Genomic DNA, 18,212 nt, shown 5'->3' with positions numbered 1-18,212 from the left:
CACCAGGTGAAGAAGGCCTGTTCATTTCTACTCGCTACCCTTGTGATCAAAGCAAGAACACTTGTAACCAAGGTGAGAACATGACTCGGGCTTGTCTTGAGATTGTCTGGTGACCCTGGGGCAGGTCTGTATCAGCACAAGGAGGGATAGTTTCAGCAGATGCTTGTGGTAGTATCTGCCTGTAAATGTCCTCACCTACGGCTACGAACTGCCAATTTGGAAACACCCAGATTGCACAACATCCTGACTGGAGGTGCCACCCGCAGCCCTGGTAGCAATAAAAAGCTGAGGGAGCAGACACATCGGCAGACAACTACGAGGAGCACATCCCCGTGTTCTCCAGCTGTCTGTCTGTCTGCTGCAGAGATGGTGCAAGTGTCTCCCTTCCTCCTGGTGCTCAGCCTGGCCCTGGTGGTTCCTGGCTTCTCTGTAACAAAGGTAATGTCAGGGCTGGGATGCATGGGGCAGGTTGGGCAGGGGGGCTCTGTCTCCCAGGGATGCCCCCTCTTGCTGCCCTGTCTGTGACTGGGCTGTGCTGTGGCACCAATACTGGGTCCCCTCCGCTACAGTGCGAGCTGACCGGTAAGTGGATCAACGACCTGGGCTCCAACATGACCATCGGCCCTGTGGATAAAGAAGGCAAATTTAATGGGTCCTACCTCACGGCTGTGAAAGACACCCCAGGCAACATCCGTCGCTCACCACTGGTAGGGTTCCAGCATAACCCAAACACATGTAGCAAGAACGTCACCTTCGGCTTCACCATCAACTGGAACTTTTCAGGTGCTCTTCCATCCCCAGCCTCCCTGCAGTGCCTGCAGAACTCCCCTCCCCTCCCTGTGATGTCCCCAATGGTCCCCTGCCTTACCTGTAATGTTGCCAATGGTCTTTTGTATTCCCTGTGATGTCTCCCATGGTCCCATGCCCGACCTCTAGTGTCCCCGAACCTCCCTTGCAACGTTCTCACCATTCCTGGGCCCTCCCTGTGATGTTCCAAATCTTCCCCTGCCCTTTCTGCGATGACCCCAGATCTCCCATGCCCTCCCTGTGATATCCTCAGAGCTCCTCTGCCCTTCCTGTGATGCTTTAAGAGCTCTTCTGCCTTTCTTCTGATGTCCCCAAAGATCTCTTGACCTTCCTGTGGTTTTTCCACAGTTCCCTTGCCTTTCCTGTCATGTCTTCATTTGTCCTTTGCCCTACCTCTGCTGTTTCCAATGTTCTCCTGTTCATCCTCTGATGTCTCCAGTGCTCTCCTGCCCTCCCATGTGGTGTCCTTCATGCTATTCTGCCCTCCCCTGTGATGTCCTCGATGATCCCCCATCCTTCACCCTGGAAGTCCTTAGCTGGTGTCACCTCCCAGTCCCTGAGCACACAGGATGTGCTGGGGGCTGAAGCCTACTGCTGTCTGCCTATCTCCATGTGAGAGCAGCCCTCTGACCCCTTCTACCTGCCTTCCTCATCACTGTTGTCCCCAGAGGGCAGGGACAGCCCAGGTCTGATGTCCCCTGTCCTGGCTCAGCACTTATCTGCACATCTGGCCACTCTCACCTCCACCTCCTGCTTCATCCCACAGACTCCATCAGCGTCTTCACGGGACAGTGCTTTGTGGACAAGAAGGGAAAGGAGACTTTGAAGACCATGTGGCTCCGGCGGTCACACCAGGACAAGATTGAGGATGACTGGAAAGCCACCATGTGAGCCCCCTGTCCTTGCCACATGCGGGTTCCCTGCACATCCCTGGGTTTGAGCTCTCCCACCCTGCAGTACTGAGTGCTCGGCAGAGCTACTGCCACTGTGAGGGTGACCGAGGATGGGGTACTCGGGCATGGCCTCTCAGAGGTCCCGCGAAAATGCAAATACTGTTGGAGAGTGGGATGGGATTGAATGGGTATTCAGCACTGGGAGTGTGCATTTGTCTTGTGCAAGTGTGCTTTTCCCACCTTTACATCTCTTCCTTCTGTGTCCCTGAAGGGTTGGCACCAACACCTTCACTCGTCTGCACCGACAGGACCAGAGTGATGTCGCAGGAGATTGCAAGGCTGACAGAAGAATCTGGGATGCTGACACCATCTACTGCCCCACCACCTGTTTCTAATATGTAGACTCCCTCCCCTGCTCCAGGACCTGCTTCTAACATGTAGACCCCCTCTCCTCCCCATCACCTGCTTCTAATAATAAAGCTTTGCTGCAAACAAGTGTCTGCTTCCTCATGTCGTGGCCCAGTGCCCATGTTTTCCTATCCCCTCACAGCATCCCATGGCTTCTCCTGTCACTGTCCCCAAGGTACAGTCTGTGTTCCCTGCCGTGACCCCCTCATGACCCAGGGTCCTCCTTTGCAACCCTCACCACCACACCATGCTCTCTCTGGAATCCCACCTTGCCCAGGGAACAGGACCCTGCTCAGTCTGGCATGGAGACTAGTGGCCCATGTTCCACTGGGGTGGCCCTTGGCAGGAATCCCTGGCATGGGCCATTGCTGCCCAACTGCAGCCCACTCCACTATAAAATAGGATGAGTGGATGTGGGACAACAGTGAATGCTGAGCTCAGGCACCATGTACGGCCACCACTGCTGCCACTGTCGCCATGGGGAGCCTCCAGTGCTGCCTCCTGCTTGCCCTGGCCCTGCTTGGTCCCCACACTGCTGCTTCCAGGAAGGTAAGGGCAGCCTGGGGACAGTCTCTGGCTGGGGGCTGCCCGCTTCTGCTGTGCTGTGCCACGCTGTGTCATGCCATCCCCAGGGTGTAGTAAGACAATGAGGACCTGCGCACTCTGGCTGTGCTATGGCATCCCCGGGATGCAGCGTGAACAGCTGAAAGGCTGCCTGTGCTTGTTCTGCTCTTCTGTGCTGTCTGGTGCCATGCCGTGCCCTGTTGTGCGATGCCATGCTGTGCTGCACTGTGCTTTGCCACAGTGCATTTTGCCATGCTGTGCCATGCTGTTCTATTTCTGTTGGGTGCACCTGGCTGGGTAGCATCCTGGTGATGTCCCTGATCTGGGCTCCAGGTAGACTACAAACTCCCCTACAATGAGGGTGAATGCTGCATACTGGGCCCTTCGTTCCTCTCAGAAGGGAATTGCTTACTACAATTACCCTTTTTTCTTTCTTATCTGAGGAGGTCTTGAGGCACAAGGACTACTGCCTCTTTCTGTGTGACCTTGTAGGTGAGTCTTGCACCACATCCTCGCCTACCTCCTCTTCAAGATCCAGGGCCTCAAACCTATTACGGAGGGGCACCTGGGGAAGCAAAGCAGGTAGGGAGGGAGGGAGGGCGGTTGCCCACAGCCCCCAACTGGAACTAGCTTCCAAACCTTGTCATCTGTTCTGTCCCCTACCTCTGCCTGACAGCAACAGGGCAGGAGCTGTCTCAGGTCTTCTCCCTCTGCCCAACAGGGCAAGGGGTTCATCACCTTTTGGGGAGTATCCCCATGGAGCTTCTCTGAGTGGCACGCCAGGGAGTTAGTCCACCAGTCAATTTCCTTTTCACACTCTGTGATGGCCCTCAGTCTCTCAACCTCCTCCTTAAGTTTCACCACCATGTAGAGCAGATCTTGCTCCTGTTCACACCTCACACAGGTGGGATGCTGGGCATCATCACCTAGCAGCAGGCTCTGACACTCCCTGCAGCCAGAAACCTGAACAGGCGAGGTTCGGGGCAGGCCGTTGGTCTGAGTTGCTACAGTCTTCTTGAGGCAAGCTTTCTTTATGGACGGGACCATGGTCAGCAGTGGTCTGGGACAGTGGCAATAGGTCATAGGGTCTAACAAGCAAAAAGTGACAACCTCTGCTCCCCAGTGCACAAGTTACCACACGTGCTGCTGCAGCACAGCATGGGTGCTACTCACCCACGTCACACGCTGATTGCCCCTTCTGGCATCTGGTGGCCACTGACTCGTCCCTGATGCTTTTTCAAGACAAGGGGCAGGGATGTGATCGCCCTCACCATGGTAACGCCCACTCCATGTCAGCTGCTCTCGCAAGGGCTGCCAGGAGCTGACGGGTCTCTCAAGAACGAAAGCACCTGATTGAGAGGAAAAAACAAACAAACAAACCAAAACCAAAAACAACAAAAAAGGCTTCTCTGTACCTCGGAGATTTCACTTAATCGGGACCTGCCAAGCTGGCTTCGATCAGCTCATCTCAGGAACTGAGTGCTAGTGTCAAGTTACGATGGCTTTTAAATCACCAGCCCTCGCTATTAGCAATTTAATGTAGATTCAGCGAGGGGTAACTGACGGTTTCACAACTATTCAAAGGCCTAATTTTGCTCAGTTGATGATTGTTTCTTGATGAATATCAACATGTGAAAATCAGTAATTTATAAAACTCACAAAAGGGAAATTTTAATCATAAGTTAGTGTGTGTATGCATGGGAGAGATTGTGTGTGGGTAATTTGATTTTTGAATTGCTTTGTCTGCCTGTCTGCTTGTTTCTATGTTTCATTTTACCCTCTTTTGTGTGTGTATGGGTCTTCGAATCAAAAACCCTGCTGTAAGTTTAGCATGAAATTTGGCAGTTATGAATCTGTAAATAAATGGCTATTTTTGATAGATCATAACAACTTTCAACTATATCACCGGTAATTTGGCTGATGATTAAATGCTATCAGTAACTATACAAGCTACCCTTGTAATCTACCACAAAGTGTGAATAAATCCTAAATTGCTGCTAAACCAAATCTGTGCAAAAATTCTGTGCATGACCAGGGTCCCCTGGCACCTCACAAGAGGCCCTGGCTCCTGCAGGTCAGTGACCATGAGGACGGATGCTCAGGTAGGAAAAAAACCCATATTTGGGACTGTTATCCCTTCTGTCACCCATTTGCCACTCCATCATCATGCCCAGGGTGCACATGGAAGCCAAGGAGCCGTAACTCCAAGGCATCCCAGGATCAGCCACTGCACACGGTCTCACCCTGCTCCTCCCCACCCAACATCCTCATATGAATCCAAAGATTGCTGGCAGCCCTGGGATGCCATGCTGAGTACTGCTGTAGCTGTGAACAGGCATTGCACAGTGAAGCCAAAGGTGGGCTGTTCGTCGTTGCTGGGGTGCTACTGCACGTGGTGAAGACAAAGGTGGGCTCCTACTTGCAGGATGACACCAGGATTGGCTTGCTGGTGGAGGCCGTGGTGGTGTGGTAGAAACCTGAGAAGATCCTGGCTGCATCCAGGGCTGAGAGAATCACATTGGAGCCCAACGTGGCTGGAATGTGGTCGTGGATGGCTATGTCCTTCTCAGGAAAGACAGGACAGCCAGGCGACGTGGTGGAGTTGCTCTTTACGTGAGAGAGCAACTACAATGTACTGAGTACTGTCCAGGCACGGATGAGGAGGGAGTTGAGAGTCTATGGGTGAGAATTAAGGGGCAGGCTGGCAGGGGTGATACTGTTGTGGGTGTCTATTACAGGCTACCAGATCAGGGTGAGGAAGTTGATGAAGCCTTCTACAGAGAGCTGAGAGCAGCCTCACAGTCACAGGCTCTTGTTGTCGTGGGGGATTTTAACTTCCCTGATGTTTGCTGGAAGGACTGCTCAGTCAGCCAGCCACAGTCCAGGAGGTTCCTCCAGTGCCTTGACGATAAGTTTCTGATGCAAATGGTGGAGGAGTCGACTAGGAGAGGTGCGTTGCTGGACCTTATCCTCACTAACAAGGAGGGTCTGGTTGAAGCGGTAAAGGTTGAGGGCTGCCTTGGTTTCAGTCACAGTGAAATGGTCGAGTACCCGATCTTGTGTGGCAGGAAGAGAATACCAAGCAGAATTGCAACCCCGGACTTCAGCGGGGCAAACTTTGGCCTTTTCAAACAATTGCTAGGGGAAATCCCATGGGCAAGGCTGCTTGAAGGTAAAGGGGCCCAAGATAGTTGTTTAGCATTCAGGGACTGCTTCTACCAGGCACAAGATCAGAGCATCCCAATACGTAGGAAGTCAAGGAAGGGAGCCAGGAGACCTGCATGGTTAAACAAGGAACTGCTGGGTAAGCTCAAGTGGAAGAGGAGAGTTTACAGATCATGGAAGGAGGGGCTGGCCCCTTGAGAAGAATATAAGGCTGTTGTCAGAGGATGTAGGGAGGCAACTAGGAAAGTTAAGGCCTCCTTAGAATTAAACCTGGCGAGAGGGGTCAAGGGCAACAGAAAGAGCTTTTTCAAATACACGGCAGACAAAACCGACACCAGAGGCAACATAGGCCCACTGATGAATGAGGTGGGTGCCCTGGTGACAGGAGATACAGTGAAGGCAGAGTTACTGAATGCCTTCTTTGTCTCTGCCTACTCTGCCGGAGGCTGTCCTGGGGAGCCCTGTACCCCTGACACACCAGAGGAAGTCAGGACAATGGAGGAGTTTGTCTTAATTGATGAGGACTGGGTTAGGGAACAGTTAGGCAATCTGGACATCCATAAATCTATGGGCCTGGATGGCATGCACCTGCACATGCGGAGGAAGCTGGCTGACGTCATTGCTAGATCACTCTCCATCATCTTTGCCAAGTCTTGGGAAATGGGAGAGGTGCCTGAGGACTGGAGGAAAGCAAATGTCACTCCAGTCTTCAAAAAGGGCAAGAAGGAGGACCCAGGTAATGCTAGGTCTGTCAGCCTCATCACCATCCCTGGGAAAGTGATGGAGCAACTTATTCTTGGTGCCATCTCAAAGCATATCAAGGATAAGAGGGTCGTTAGGGGCAGTCAGCATGGCTTCACCAAGGGGAAGTCGTGCTTGACCAACCTCATAACCTTTTATGAAGACATAACAAGATGGATGGATGATGGCAGGCCAGTGGATGTGGTCTACCTTGACTTCAGTCAAGCTTTTGACACAGTCTCACACAGCATCCTCACAGCTAAACTGAGGGAGTGTGGTCTGGACGGTCAGGTAGTGAGGTGGACTGGGAACTGGCTGAAGGAAAGAAGGCATAGAGTTGTGGCCAGTGGGGCAGAGTCCAGTTGGAGGCCTGGATCTAGTGGAGTGCCTCAAGGGTCAGTACTGGGGCCAGTATTGTTCAATATAGTAATCAATTCTTTAAATGAGGGAATAGAGTGTACTATCGGCAAGTTTGCTGATGACACCAAGCTGGGAGGAGTGGCTGACACACCAGAAGGCTGTGCTGCCATCCAGTGAGACCTGGACAGGCTGGAGAGTTGGGTGGGGAAAAATTTAATGAAATATAACAAGGGCAAGTGTAGAGTCCTGCATCTGGGCAGGAACAACCCCATGTTCCAGTATAAGTTGGGGAATGACCTATTAGAGAGCAGTGTAGGGGAAAGGGACCTGGGGGTCCTGGTGGACAGCAGGATGACCATGAGCCAGCACTGTGCCCTTGTGGCCAGGAAGGCCAATGGCATCCTGGGGTGTATTAGAAGGGGGGTGGTTAGTAGGTTGAGAGAGGTCCTCCTTCCCCTCTACTCTGCCCTGGTGAGACCCCATCTGGAATATTGTGTCCAGTTCTGGGCCCCTCAATTCAAGAAGGACAAGGAACTGTTGGAGAGAGTCCAGCACAGAGCCACGAAGATGATTAAGGGAGGAGAGCATCTCCCTTATGAGGAAAGGCTGAAGGAGCTGGGTTCTTCATATTGTAGAAGAGGAGACTGAGGGGCGACCTCATTAATGTTTACAAATATATAAAGGGTGAATGTCACAAGGATGGAGCCAGGCTCTTCTCGGTGACAACCAGCGGTAGGAAAAGGAGTAAGGGGTTCAAACTGGACCACAAGAGGTTCCACTTAAATTTGAGAAGAAACTTCTTTTCAGTAAGGGCATCAGAGCACTGGAACAGGCTGCCCGGGGAGGGTGTGGAGTCTTCTGCTCTGGAGACATTCAAAATCCACCCGGACACATACCTGTGTAACCTCATCTAAGTGTTCCTGTTCTAGCAGGGGGATTGGACTGGATGATCTTTTGAGGTCCCTTCCAATCCCTGACATTCTGTGATTCTGTATTAGGTGGTTGTTGAGTCCTTGAGAAATCGGCCCTGACAGGCATCCCAGTCAGGGGGAGACAGTGAGTCGTGTCCTGCTGTGATCCAGGAGAGCTCCAAAGGTCTCGCTTTAGGACCATTATTTATAGGATCGCAAGATAATTGACTTTGATCAGTATAAGGAACAGGTTGGGCAGATAGCTGAGACTATCTGGAACCTAGTGACAAAAACCTGCATTAGATATTCCACCTTCCAAATACCAAGGATTTGGTTTACTGATGCATCAACCCATCAGGTGGGGCCTGTGCTGGATTGTTGAGTATAGGGTTAATATCTACAGGGAGCTGGGAGGATGCCACAACCAGGACAGCTGACCCAAAACTAGCCAAAGGGTATTCCATACCGTATAAGGTCATGGTCGGTTATAAAGGGGGCTGACCAGAGAGGCAGTCTCTTTCTCTCCATCTCTCTTGTTGCCAGGGAGCTGGGTGGTCTGGGACATTCTTAGTTCCCTCTGGACAAAGCGGTTCAGTGTTTTTGTGTTTCAGGTGCCAGCTGCTGTCTGGGATGGTGGGAGATTTTGGCACTGGCTGCAACTGGGAATCCACTTGCTGCTTCAGAGCAGCCACGAGGACCATTTCGAATACAAGTTCCACTCACCATCTGTACAGCCTAGGAACTCAGATGCTCAGAGGGAGTGTCTCTCAGATCATGAGAAAGAAGATAATCACGAGAAAGAATATAAAATGTACAAAAAAGGGACAACCCTGTGGTTTTTCCTGTGTGACCATGGAGAAGACATGAGGAGGTGGGATGGCAAAACCTACCTCAGTCCTAGAGGCACAGGTACATGAGTAGCAAGGAAAAACAACCACAAGAGGGGATTCTGCCAGGAAAAATGCTGCTCTAGCTTCCAGTGGGCAGTTGCCCAGACAGAGTGGAAGGGCTGATCTTACTTCTGATCCTCTTGAAGGGGCTTCTGATTCATATTTGCAAAAAAAAATATGACCAGAACGAGAGGAGCCCTGCCTTCAGCCAGGTGGATGAGAGGGACAACCGGGTTTATTTGACTATGGAGATTCAATGGCTTAGAACATCAGACTGACAAGAGTACAAGGCTCTAATGGACACCTGTGCTCAATGTACTCTAATTCCATCAAACTATGAAGGGGAAGAACCCATCAGTGTTTCTGGAATGACTGGCAGATCCCTGCAGTTGACTGTGTTAGACACTGAAGTGGGTCTAGCTGGGAAGGACTGGCAAAAGCACACCTTTGTGACTGGCCCAGATGCTCTGCGCATCCTTGGTATAGCCTACCTCAGGAAAGGGGATTTTTAGAAGCCAAAAGGGTGCCAGTGGGCTTTTGGCGTAGCAGCTGTGGCGACAGAGCACATTAAACAGCTGTCTACCTTGCCCAGTCTCTCAAAGCCCCCTTCTGTTGGAGGATTTCTGAGGGTCAAAGAACAGCAGGTGCCAATTGCTACCACAACGGTGCACCGGCGGCAGTGGTGCACTAACCAAGACTCTCTGATTCCCATGCATAAGTTGATTTGTAAACTGGAGAGGCAAGGAGTGATCAGTAAGACTCACTCCTTCTTTAACAGTCCCATATGGCCAGTGCAGAAGTCCAATGGAGAGTGGAGACTACCAGTAGGCTATTGTGGCCTGAATAGAGTCACGCCACTGTTAACTGCTGTTGTCCTGGACATACTAGAGCTGCAATATGAACTGGCGTCGAAGGCAACTGAGCGATATTCCACAACTGACATCGCTAATGCATTTTTCTCAATTTCTTTGGCAGCAGAGTGCAGGCCACAGTGCTTTCACCTGGAGGGGCATCCAGTACACCTGAAATTGACTGCCCCAGGGGTGGAAACAGTTCCACCATTTGTCATGGACTGATCCAGAGTGGACTGGAGCAGGCCAAAGCTCTGGAACACCTGCAATACATTGAAGACACCATCGTGTGGAGTGACACAGCAGAGGAAGTTTTTGAGGAAAGGAAGAGGATAATCCAAATTTTTCTGAAAACCAGTTTAGCTATAAAACAAAGTAAGGTCAAGGGACCTACATAGGAAATCCAGTATTTATGAGTAAGACAGCAGAATGGATGTTGTCACATCCCAGTGGATGTGTTCAAAATAGCAGCTGTGTCTCCCCCAGCTACTAAAATGGAAACATAGACTTTCTTGGGGGTTGTGGGGTTTTGGAGAATGCACGTTTCAAGCTACTGTCAGATGTCAGATTGTGAGCCTTCTCTAACAAGTGGCCTGGAAAAAGGCTGGTTATGAGTGGGGCCCTCAGCAGTAGCAAGCCTTTGAGCAAGTTAAGCGGGAGACAGAATCACAGAATGTTTAGTGTTGGACGGTACCTCTGGAGATCACCTAGTCCAACACACCTGCTAAAACAGGGTCACCTAGAGTAGGTTGCACAAGAATGTGTCCAGGTGGGTCCTGAATGTCTCCAGAGAAGGAGAGTCCACAACCTCTCTGGGCAGCCTGTTCCAGGGCTCTGGCACCCTCAAAGTAAAGAAGTTTCTCCTGATATACAGAGTGAATATTGTATGTTTCAGTCCGTGCCCATTGCCCCTTATCCTATCGTTGGGCACCACTGAAAGGAGTCTGGTCCCATTCTCTTGGCACCCACCCTTGAGATATTCATAAATGTTGATGAGATCCCCTCTCAGCCTTCTCTTCTCCAGGATTGTCCCATCCCAACAGGTGGGATGAGGGATGAGTTAACTCTGAACGCGACACGTGCCCTGACTCAACAGACGAGACCAGGTGTGAGTTAACTCTGGGTTAATTCTGTGTGGTTATGTGAAGTGAATGACAGACAATCACTCCAGAGTTCAGATTCAATTATGACTTTTACTAAAAGTACGTATTGAAATATTAATTACAGCGAATAGTGGCTTGGCAAAAGTATAACAGAACTTAACAACACATTAACAGCAAAAGTCCTACTACAGGCAATGCATTGGCAACCATTAGTAGCTATAATATGAAATTTAACCAGAATCCAACAGCAGAGCTTAAAGATGATGTTACCCTTATATGTTCAAAAGGAAAAGAGAGAAAGAGAGTGGAAGAGAGGGAAGGAAAACTAAGGTGTAAGAGAGAGAGAAAGAGAGTAATATATCACGGAGGGAGAGACAAAGAAACAGGAATATAGACAAAAGGAGAGAAGGAAAGAGCAAAGAGAAAGGAAGAAAGAAAAGGGTGAGGGACCCAGTTACTCATCCACAGCATGAATGACAGGACTTGTATGATGATGTATGGCCTCGGTGTTCCACGGTGAGGATGCTCGGGTTTGCAGTTCAGGAGCACAGTGTCCTCCAATGCCTGGTTCAATTCCCTTTGGCAAGACTGGTGGGCTGAGGGTCCTCGGGGTGGTGGATTCCCTCGGTGAGGCTGGGCTAGTGAGTGAAGAGTCCTGAGGGTGGATTCCCTACCTGTGCTGTTTAGGTGAGATTTTTTATAGCTCTCCGAGTAGTGAAAAGTCTGGGGAGAAAGGGGTGATTGCAAGAGATTGACAAGTCTGGACAAGTCCTGGGCCACTGAAGGGTCTCAGCTTTTCCCCTTTGTTTGCCAAGCTGGGCATCTCAGAGGATGGGGCTATGTGCCCTCCAGCACATCCTCCACCTCTGGTATTGGCCAGCCGGCCTGGGCTGTGGGTCATTAGCTTGTCGTTAATATGTAAATTGCAGTTCCCCCTATACTCAATGTGTCATCTCCTGTGGCTGGATGGACTAGTTTCACCACAATGTTTTCAGCCATGATCCCTATCAATACACAACAAGGATTAACAGACTGCATTCTCCCAATCTCTTCCCCTGAGAAAGATGCTCCAGACCCTCAATCATCTTCGTAGCCCTCCACTGAACACCCTCCTTGTCCTTCTTAAACTGTGGAGCCCAGAACTGGACACAGTACTCCAGATGCGGCCTTGACAGGGCAGGGTAGAGCGGGAGGACAAGCTTCCTCAACCTGCTGGTCACACTCTTCTTAATGCACTCCAGGATACCATTGGCCTTCCTGGCCACAAGGGCACATTGTTGACTCATGGTCAACCTCTTGTCGACCAGAACTCCCAAGTCCTTCTCTTCAGTGCTGCTTCCCAGCAGGTCTGCCCCTAACCTGTACTGGTGCCTGGGGTTATTCCTCCCAGGTGCAGGACCCTACACTTGCCCTTGTTGAACTTCATCAGGTTCTCGTCTGCCAGCCTGTCCAGGTCTTGTTGAATGGCAGTACAGCCTTCTGGTGTGGCAGGCCTTCCTCCCAGCTTGGTGTGATCAGTAAACTTGCTGAGGGTGCACTCAGTCTTTTCATCTAGGTCACTGATGAACAGGTTGAACAGTACAGGACCTAATACTGACCCCTGGGGAACCTCACTAACTACAGGCCTCCAACCAGACTCTGCACCATTGATCACAACCCCCTGAGCTCTGCCATTCAGCCAAGGTAGACAACACGTGCTGCTCTCCCCTCATTGACCCAGCCAGTCATACCATCGTAGAAGGCTGTCAGGTTGGTCAAACATTATTTCCCTTTGGTGAATCCACGTTGACTACTCCTGATAACCTTCTTTTCCTCCACATACTTGGAGGTGATGCCCAGAATTAGTTATTTCATCACCTTTCCAGGGATGGATGCGAGGCTGAGGCCTGTAGTTTCCTGGGTTGTCCTTCTTGCCCTTTTGAATACTGGAGTGACGATGGATTTCCTCCAGTCCTCAGGCACCTCTCCTGTTCTCCAAGACCTTCCAAAGATGATGGAGAGTGGCTTTGCAACAATATCTGCTCATTCTCTCACCACTCATGGGTGCAACTCATTGGGGCCCATGGATCCGTGGATGTCCAGAGTAAAATGATCTCTAACCTAATCCTCCTCAACCAAGGGAAAGTCTTCCTTCTGCCAGACTTCCTCTTCAATCTCTAGGGTCTGGTATTCAGTAACTCTGCCCCCTCTGCATCATCCGTCACCAGGGCATGCCATAGGTGAGACAGATTACATCCCCTTTCCCCCATCATATCTAGTTTAAAGCCCTGTCAACGAGCCCTGCTCACTTTTGTGCAAAGATACTCTTCTCCTTACGGGTAAGGTGAACTGATACCAGCAAACCTGGTGCCCATTATCAAAAAAGCCAAAATTGTGGCAGTGACACCATGGATCCATGTGTTAATAGAGTGCTCCCATCTGTTTATTCTAATGTCACTGCCCACGACTTGAAGAAGAGAGGAGAAAATCACCTGTGCACCTGATATCCTCACCAACCTTCCCATGGCCCTGAGGTCTCTTTTAATTGCCCTTGGATTATGGATCACAACCACATTGCCACCTACATGAAAAAACAGTAATGGGTAGTAGTCTGACGGCCGTGTTGGGCTAGGAAGTTTCCTTGTGATGACCCTCACCTGAGCCCCAGGAAGGCAGCAAATCTCCCTAAGAGGTGGGTTCTTCCAGCATATTGGGCCTTCTGTATCCCTCAGAAAGGAGTCCCCTACAACTATAACCCTCCTTTTCTTTCTTGTGGAGGTGGTCGTAATACGGAGATGGGCCTTTCAGATCATGTGAGCACCTGTGGTGTAGATGGTGTAAACAGTCCTTCATTTTAATTTGCTATTGACTGGCCTTCCACTCCCAGAGCCTCGTACCTGTTGTATACAGGGACCTGGGAAGGTGGGATGGGCAAGGGGATGTTTCACCTGCTACCTCAGATGTGGACTTGCTTCCATTCATCCCCTTCCCTTGACCTGCTGTCTTCAGTCAGCTGGGGGAAGGTGAAGAACTCTCTTGGTCTTGGTTACTTGGTGGTGGTCCCTCATGTTTCAGGGAGGCCAGGGATTGATCCCACCAGTCTATTTCTTTCTCTGCCTCCCTGATACTTGGCAACACTTCTGCCTCCTCTTTTAGCTCCACCACCAGGCTGAGCAGGTCGTCCACCTGCTCACACCTTGCATAGCTGTTCTCTCTCTTACCATTCCACGCCAGCAAGAGACTCTGGCATTCCCTGCAGCCTGAGGTCTGGACGGCTGCATGTTTCCTTGGCAATTCTGTCTGTGTTGCTGCCTCCTTCATGGTAAGTGCAGGGGACTTACCTTTCTTTTGAGTGGTTACCATAGTGAAGCTCCTCCTGTGAGGGTAATAACCACCAACCGCACTAATCTCTTGAGATGGCAGAGCTTCCTCACCCTTGCCACTCACCCTTCCATGCAAACTGCCACGCTAACTTCCTCATCCCTGTTTGCTGACACTTTGTTGGCTATGTTCCTGGTAGACTTGACCATAGATTCTGTTGCCCAGGTTATCCACGAATGTGGAAGACACGCTACAATCAAGCCGGCCAAGTGGTTAAAGCCTGTGTGGCATGGGGGGCAATAGCTAAAGTATAAATATGGGGAGGGCTGGCAGATTGACTGTATCACAGTCCCACAAACCCACCAAGAAAAGTGCCATGTTCTAAAACGGTGGAAGCAAACACTGGATAGTTGGAAATATATGCCCCGTGCCCTGTGCCCCGTGCCCCGTGCCACTGCCCGGGACGCTGTCCTGGGCCTTGAAAAACAAGTCCTATGGTGACATGACAACCCTGAAAGAATGGAGTCAGACAATGGGAGTAATTTCTGGAACAACCTCACAGACACTCGAGCCAAAGAGCACGTCATTGAATGGGTATATCACATCCCGCACTAGGCACCAGCCTCCAGGTAAACTGAACACTACAATGGACTGTTAAAGAGTACACTAAGAGCAATGGGTTCCTGAACCTTCAGAAATCGGGATTTAAATTTAGCAATGGACACCTGGCTAGTCAATGCAAGGCATCTGTCAGTTGAGTTGTTCCTGTCCAGCCGAAGCTTCCACGTATTGTAAGGGGATATAGTCCCTGTGGTGCACAGGAAGAATGTGTTAGGGAAAACAGGCTGGGTTCCTCCTGCCTTGGGCAAAGGCAAACCCATCCGTGAGATTCCTTTTGCTAAGAGACCTGGGTACACTTAGTGGATAATACCAGAGGGTGGAGAAGTCCAATGTGTACCTCACGGGAATTTGATTCCAGGTGAGAAAACTCCCATGCTGTGAACTGCATGCTGTTAAGTACTACTGTGAATCACTACATAATACTATCCACCATATTAGAAGTTTTCAGTAAGTACCTTTTGGATTAATGTAGGATGAACTTTGATAAAACTGAACAAAATGCAGCAATGATGGAACCAGAGCTGGCTTTGACAACTGGCAACCAGCCACCTCTTTGAGGTCCACACCTTTGACCTGCAAACCGTGGGCGTGAACTACACTAGATGCACGAGATTGAAGTTACAGATGCAGCATGCAACAATGCAACACTCCAACATGACACTCCATCTTTCTTGACCTGGGAAACTACCTTGACAGATAGAATCCAAAGTCATAGACTAAAATATACTCAATGAACATTTTAGAAGGATGAGAGAAGGCCATGGACTAAGGGAATAATATCTGTGTGCATATATGTGTGTGTGTGCGCATGTATATATATACAAAAGTGGTAGTAATTAACTGAAATGTATTGGTAAGTGTAAGACCTGAGCATGATGTTGATGGTATAGAGTAAGGGTTGGAACATGTTGGGCCAGTCAAGACAGGGTTAATTTTTAGAGGTAGCTGGGGGGATGACACAGCCACGACAGCTGACCCAAAGCTAACCAGCTAGCCAAAGGGGGATTTGATACCTTAGAGGGCTGTGCTCAGTTGCAAAGGAGGCTGGCCAGGTGGCAGTTGCCCTCTTTGCCACGGACCGGAGCAGTCCAGGACGGTATCAGTTCTCTCTGGACCACTCGGTTCAGTGCTTTTGAGTTTCATGCAGAAGCTGCTGTTCATGACAGGGAGGTTTTAGCACAGGCTGCAGTTGGGAATCCGCTGGAGACATTGGAGGAGGTGAGCTGCGGCTCTGGAATTGCCACGTGGTGCGATTGCACTGTTTATCCATCACTTTTCATATTCCTTCATTCATAGTGTTGTTATAGTTTATCCAGGGTTTGTTGTTTGTTTCTTTGTTTGTTTCTTTGTTTTTTCACTGTTCCAGTAAACTGTTCTTGTCCCAATGCATGAGTTTTGCCTATTTTTTCCTGATTCTCCATCCCACGAGTTGTAGGGGAGAGGTGAGTGAGCAGCATGTGGTTTTGGTTGCCAGCAGGGGCTGGGGCTGGGTCTAAACTACAGCAGTCAAACAAGGGCTCAGTGCCCTTAACACAGATCATCCGCCATGTGAACATCACTTCAGCAACTCATGAAGTTTCTAACTCAGGAGTTTCCTTACCTGTAATGTGCAGTTCTTAACTTGGCTGGCCCTGTGCACCCCAAGGAGAAGTTGTGAGGGCAGGGAGACGTGTGAGGGCTCGAAGGAGGGGGCTGCCTGCGGGCTGCAGGGCTGCTGGGGAAAGACACTGGGATGCAGCAGGGACTTTGGGGCAGTGAGCACACAGTGGCGCGAGAAAGTGTCTTCCTCTCATGGTGTGCTTGCCATTCCCCAGTCTTCCTCAGCCTTGGCGGCTCTCCTACTATCCCTGCTTAGCTCTGGGGCTGCTCTCAGCCCCCCTGGCTCCTGGACGTGAACCACAGCCTGTCCAAGGTATACCTGTATCAGCTCATCCCAACAGGCTACTGTGCCAGTTCGTTCAGCATTTGATCAAAAGCCAGCCCTGCATGCTCATCCTCACCCTCACATCCCCATTCTCACTCTTAAATCCTCATCCTTACCCCATAACGTCATCCTCACCCCTGCATTCTCATCTTCACCCCTGCATCCTCATCCTCATACCTTCACCCTCATCTTTACCCTCACGTTCCACATGCAGCTTCTCAGATCAGCCCCATTGCACTATGGCATCCTTGGCACTGCCCTGACCATCCTGTGCTCATTCTCATAGTCACCCTCCCCAAACAGTTACTGGGGCTATGATCAGACCTCTGGTGGGAGAACCCCATGGCGGGATGCAGTGCCATTTAGAACCATGCAGGATCATGTCGGACCCCTGGAGATTAAGACTTTATTCTGTCCTAATATCACCCCCACAGCTGTCAATTCCATCTCTCCTCATCTCGCAAAAAAGGCAAAGGATGGGAGAGGAGATGATGGAAGCAACCTGCTTACTACATGGGGGAACAGAAACAGAAAGCAGAACAACAGAGTTTAGAGGGAGCCAGCACTGATGGTCTCACGGCCACTGGCCCACAAGCCATGTTCATCACGTGCCACAGGCACCCCGCATCTTTGTCCCATGTCCCTTTACAGCCTCATCCTCAATCCTTCTGTAGCCCTCCTGGCCGCATCCTGCCTCAGCATTCACTAGCATTTTGCACTTGCCTGGTACCTGTGACCAGGGCTGCCCATTCTGGCCTGCTATGCCCTTGGATCTTCTTGTTGCTGAAGGGGCAAGTTCGCTTCCTTCATCTGCCGAACCCCTGGAGCCACTGCAGATCACCAGGCATCCCCACACACATGCCCTAATTGTGCTCTGGTGATTCCCCATCCTTCTGTCCACCCGTTGCAGCGTCCAGAGGGCTGTTCAGGTGCAGGGCCTCCTGCAGGGCAGGGTGAAGCCCAGGCACAGCCCTCAGCCAGGGGACACTGGGACACAGGCCGGGGACCCCCAGGCTCAGCCATATCAGTGAGCAGCTCCAGTCAGCCCAGTCTACATCCCCAGCCCTCTTTCTATCACTGTGCTCATGGGACAGAGGGAGGGGCTGTGTGCAGACAGCCCCCAGGGACGTGACTGCTCATCCCCCAGTCATTGTGACCTGACTAGCTGGTGGGAGAACAAGCTGGGCTCCAAGATGCACAAGTCCATGGTCAACAGCCAAGGCAACTTCACTGGCAAGTACCACATTGCTGTGTTGAGCACTCAGAAATCAAATGAGTCATCCCCCCTTGTCAGTTCCCAGCACTTGGGTAAGGAAAGACAGTGCACCTTCAGCTTCACCATCACTGGAAATTTTCTGGTCAGTATTTGCAGCAGCGGTCATGCCTGGGTGGTGTGGTGGAATGGGGAGGGTAGCTCGGGCAGGTCGCAGCACCTACTCCAATTCCTCTGTCCCCTTTCCAGTCCCCAGTCTGTCCTTCCCTGGCCCCTCCCTGCTCTGGTCAGTATCTGCACCGCAGCAGGACACCTGCTGAAACACTGTTTAGGCATCAACAGTTGCTCTTGTGACCTGAGGTTTGATCTGTTTCTGCTACTAGTGCCAAGCTACTAAACCTAAACAAGACTTTTCAGATAGAAGAATACATTAAATGTATGCTGTAACAGTTCTCCCTACT

The 18,212-nt window shown here is 50.7% G+C and overlaps 1 protein-coding gene across 1 annotated transcript; it reads left to right on the top strand.

Moving 5' to 3' along the window:
- Positions 1 to 280: 280 nt before the first annotated feature.
- LOC135577350 (avidin-related protein 1-like) lies at positions 281 to 2,195 on the top strand. The gene is made up of 4 exons (XM_065046630.1): positions 281 to 438; positions 570 to 783; positions 1,574 to 1,694; positions 1,972 to 2,195. The coding sequence occupies exons 1-4, from the start codon at positions 367 to 369 to the stop codon at positions 2,093 to 2,095; spliced, it is 531 nt and encodes a 176-aa protein (XP_064902702.1). The 5' UTR covers positions 281 to 366; the 3' UTR covers positions 2,096 to 2,195.
- The last annotated feature ends 16,017 nt before the right edge of the window (positions 2,196 to 18,212 follow it).

The sequence above is a fragment of the Columba livia genome, chromosome Z, assembly GCF_036013475.1.
Source record: "Columba livia isolate bColLiv1 breed racing homer chromosome Z, bColLiv1.pat.W.v2, whole genome shotgun sequence".
NCBI classification, from domain to species: Eukaryota; Metazoa; Chordata; class Aves; order Columbiformes; family Columbidae; genus Columba; species Columba livia.
This window is presented reverse-complemented; position numbering and strand designations above follow the sequence as displayed.

Bases quoted from the DNA above. Each gene is read 5' to 3' on its own strand.
- LOC135577350 (XM_065046630.1), top strand. From the start codon at position 367: ATGGTGCAAGTGTCTCCCTTCCTCCTGGTGCTCAGCCTGGCCCTGGTG. The intron at 439-569 runs GTAATGTCAGGG...CCTCCGCTACAG, and splicing joins CTGGCTTCTCTGTAACAAAG to TGCGAGCTGACCGGTAAGTG. The intron at 1,695-1,971 runs GTGAGCCCCCTG...GTGTCCCTGAAG, and splicing joins GATGACTGGAAAGCCACCAT to GGTTGGCACCAACACCTTCA.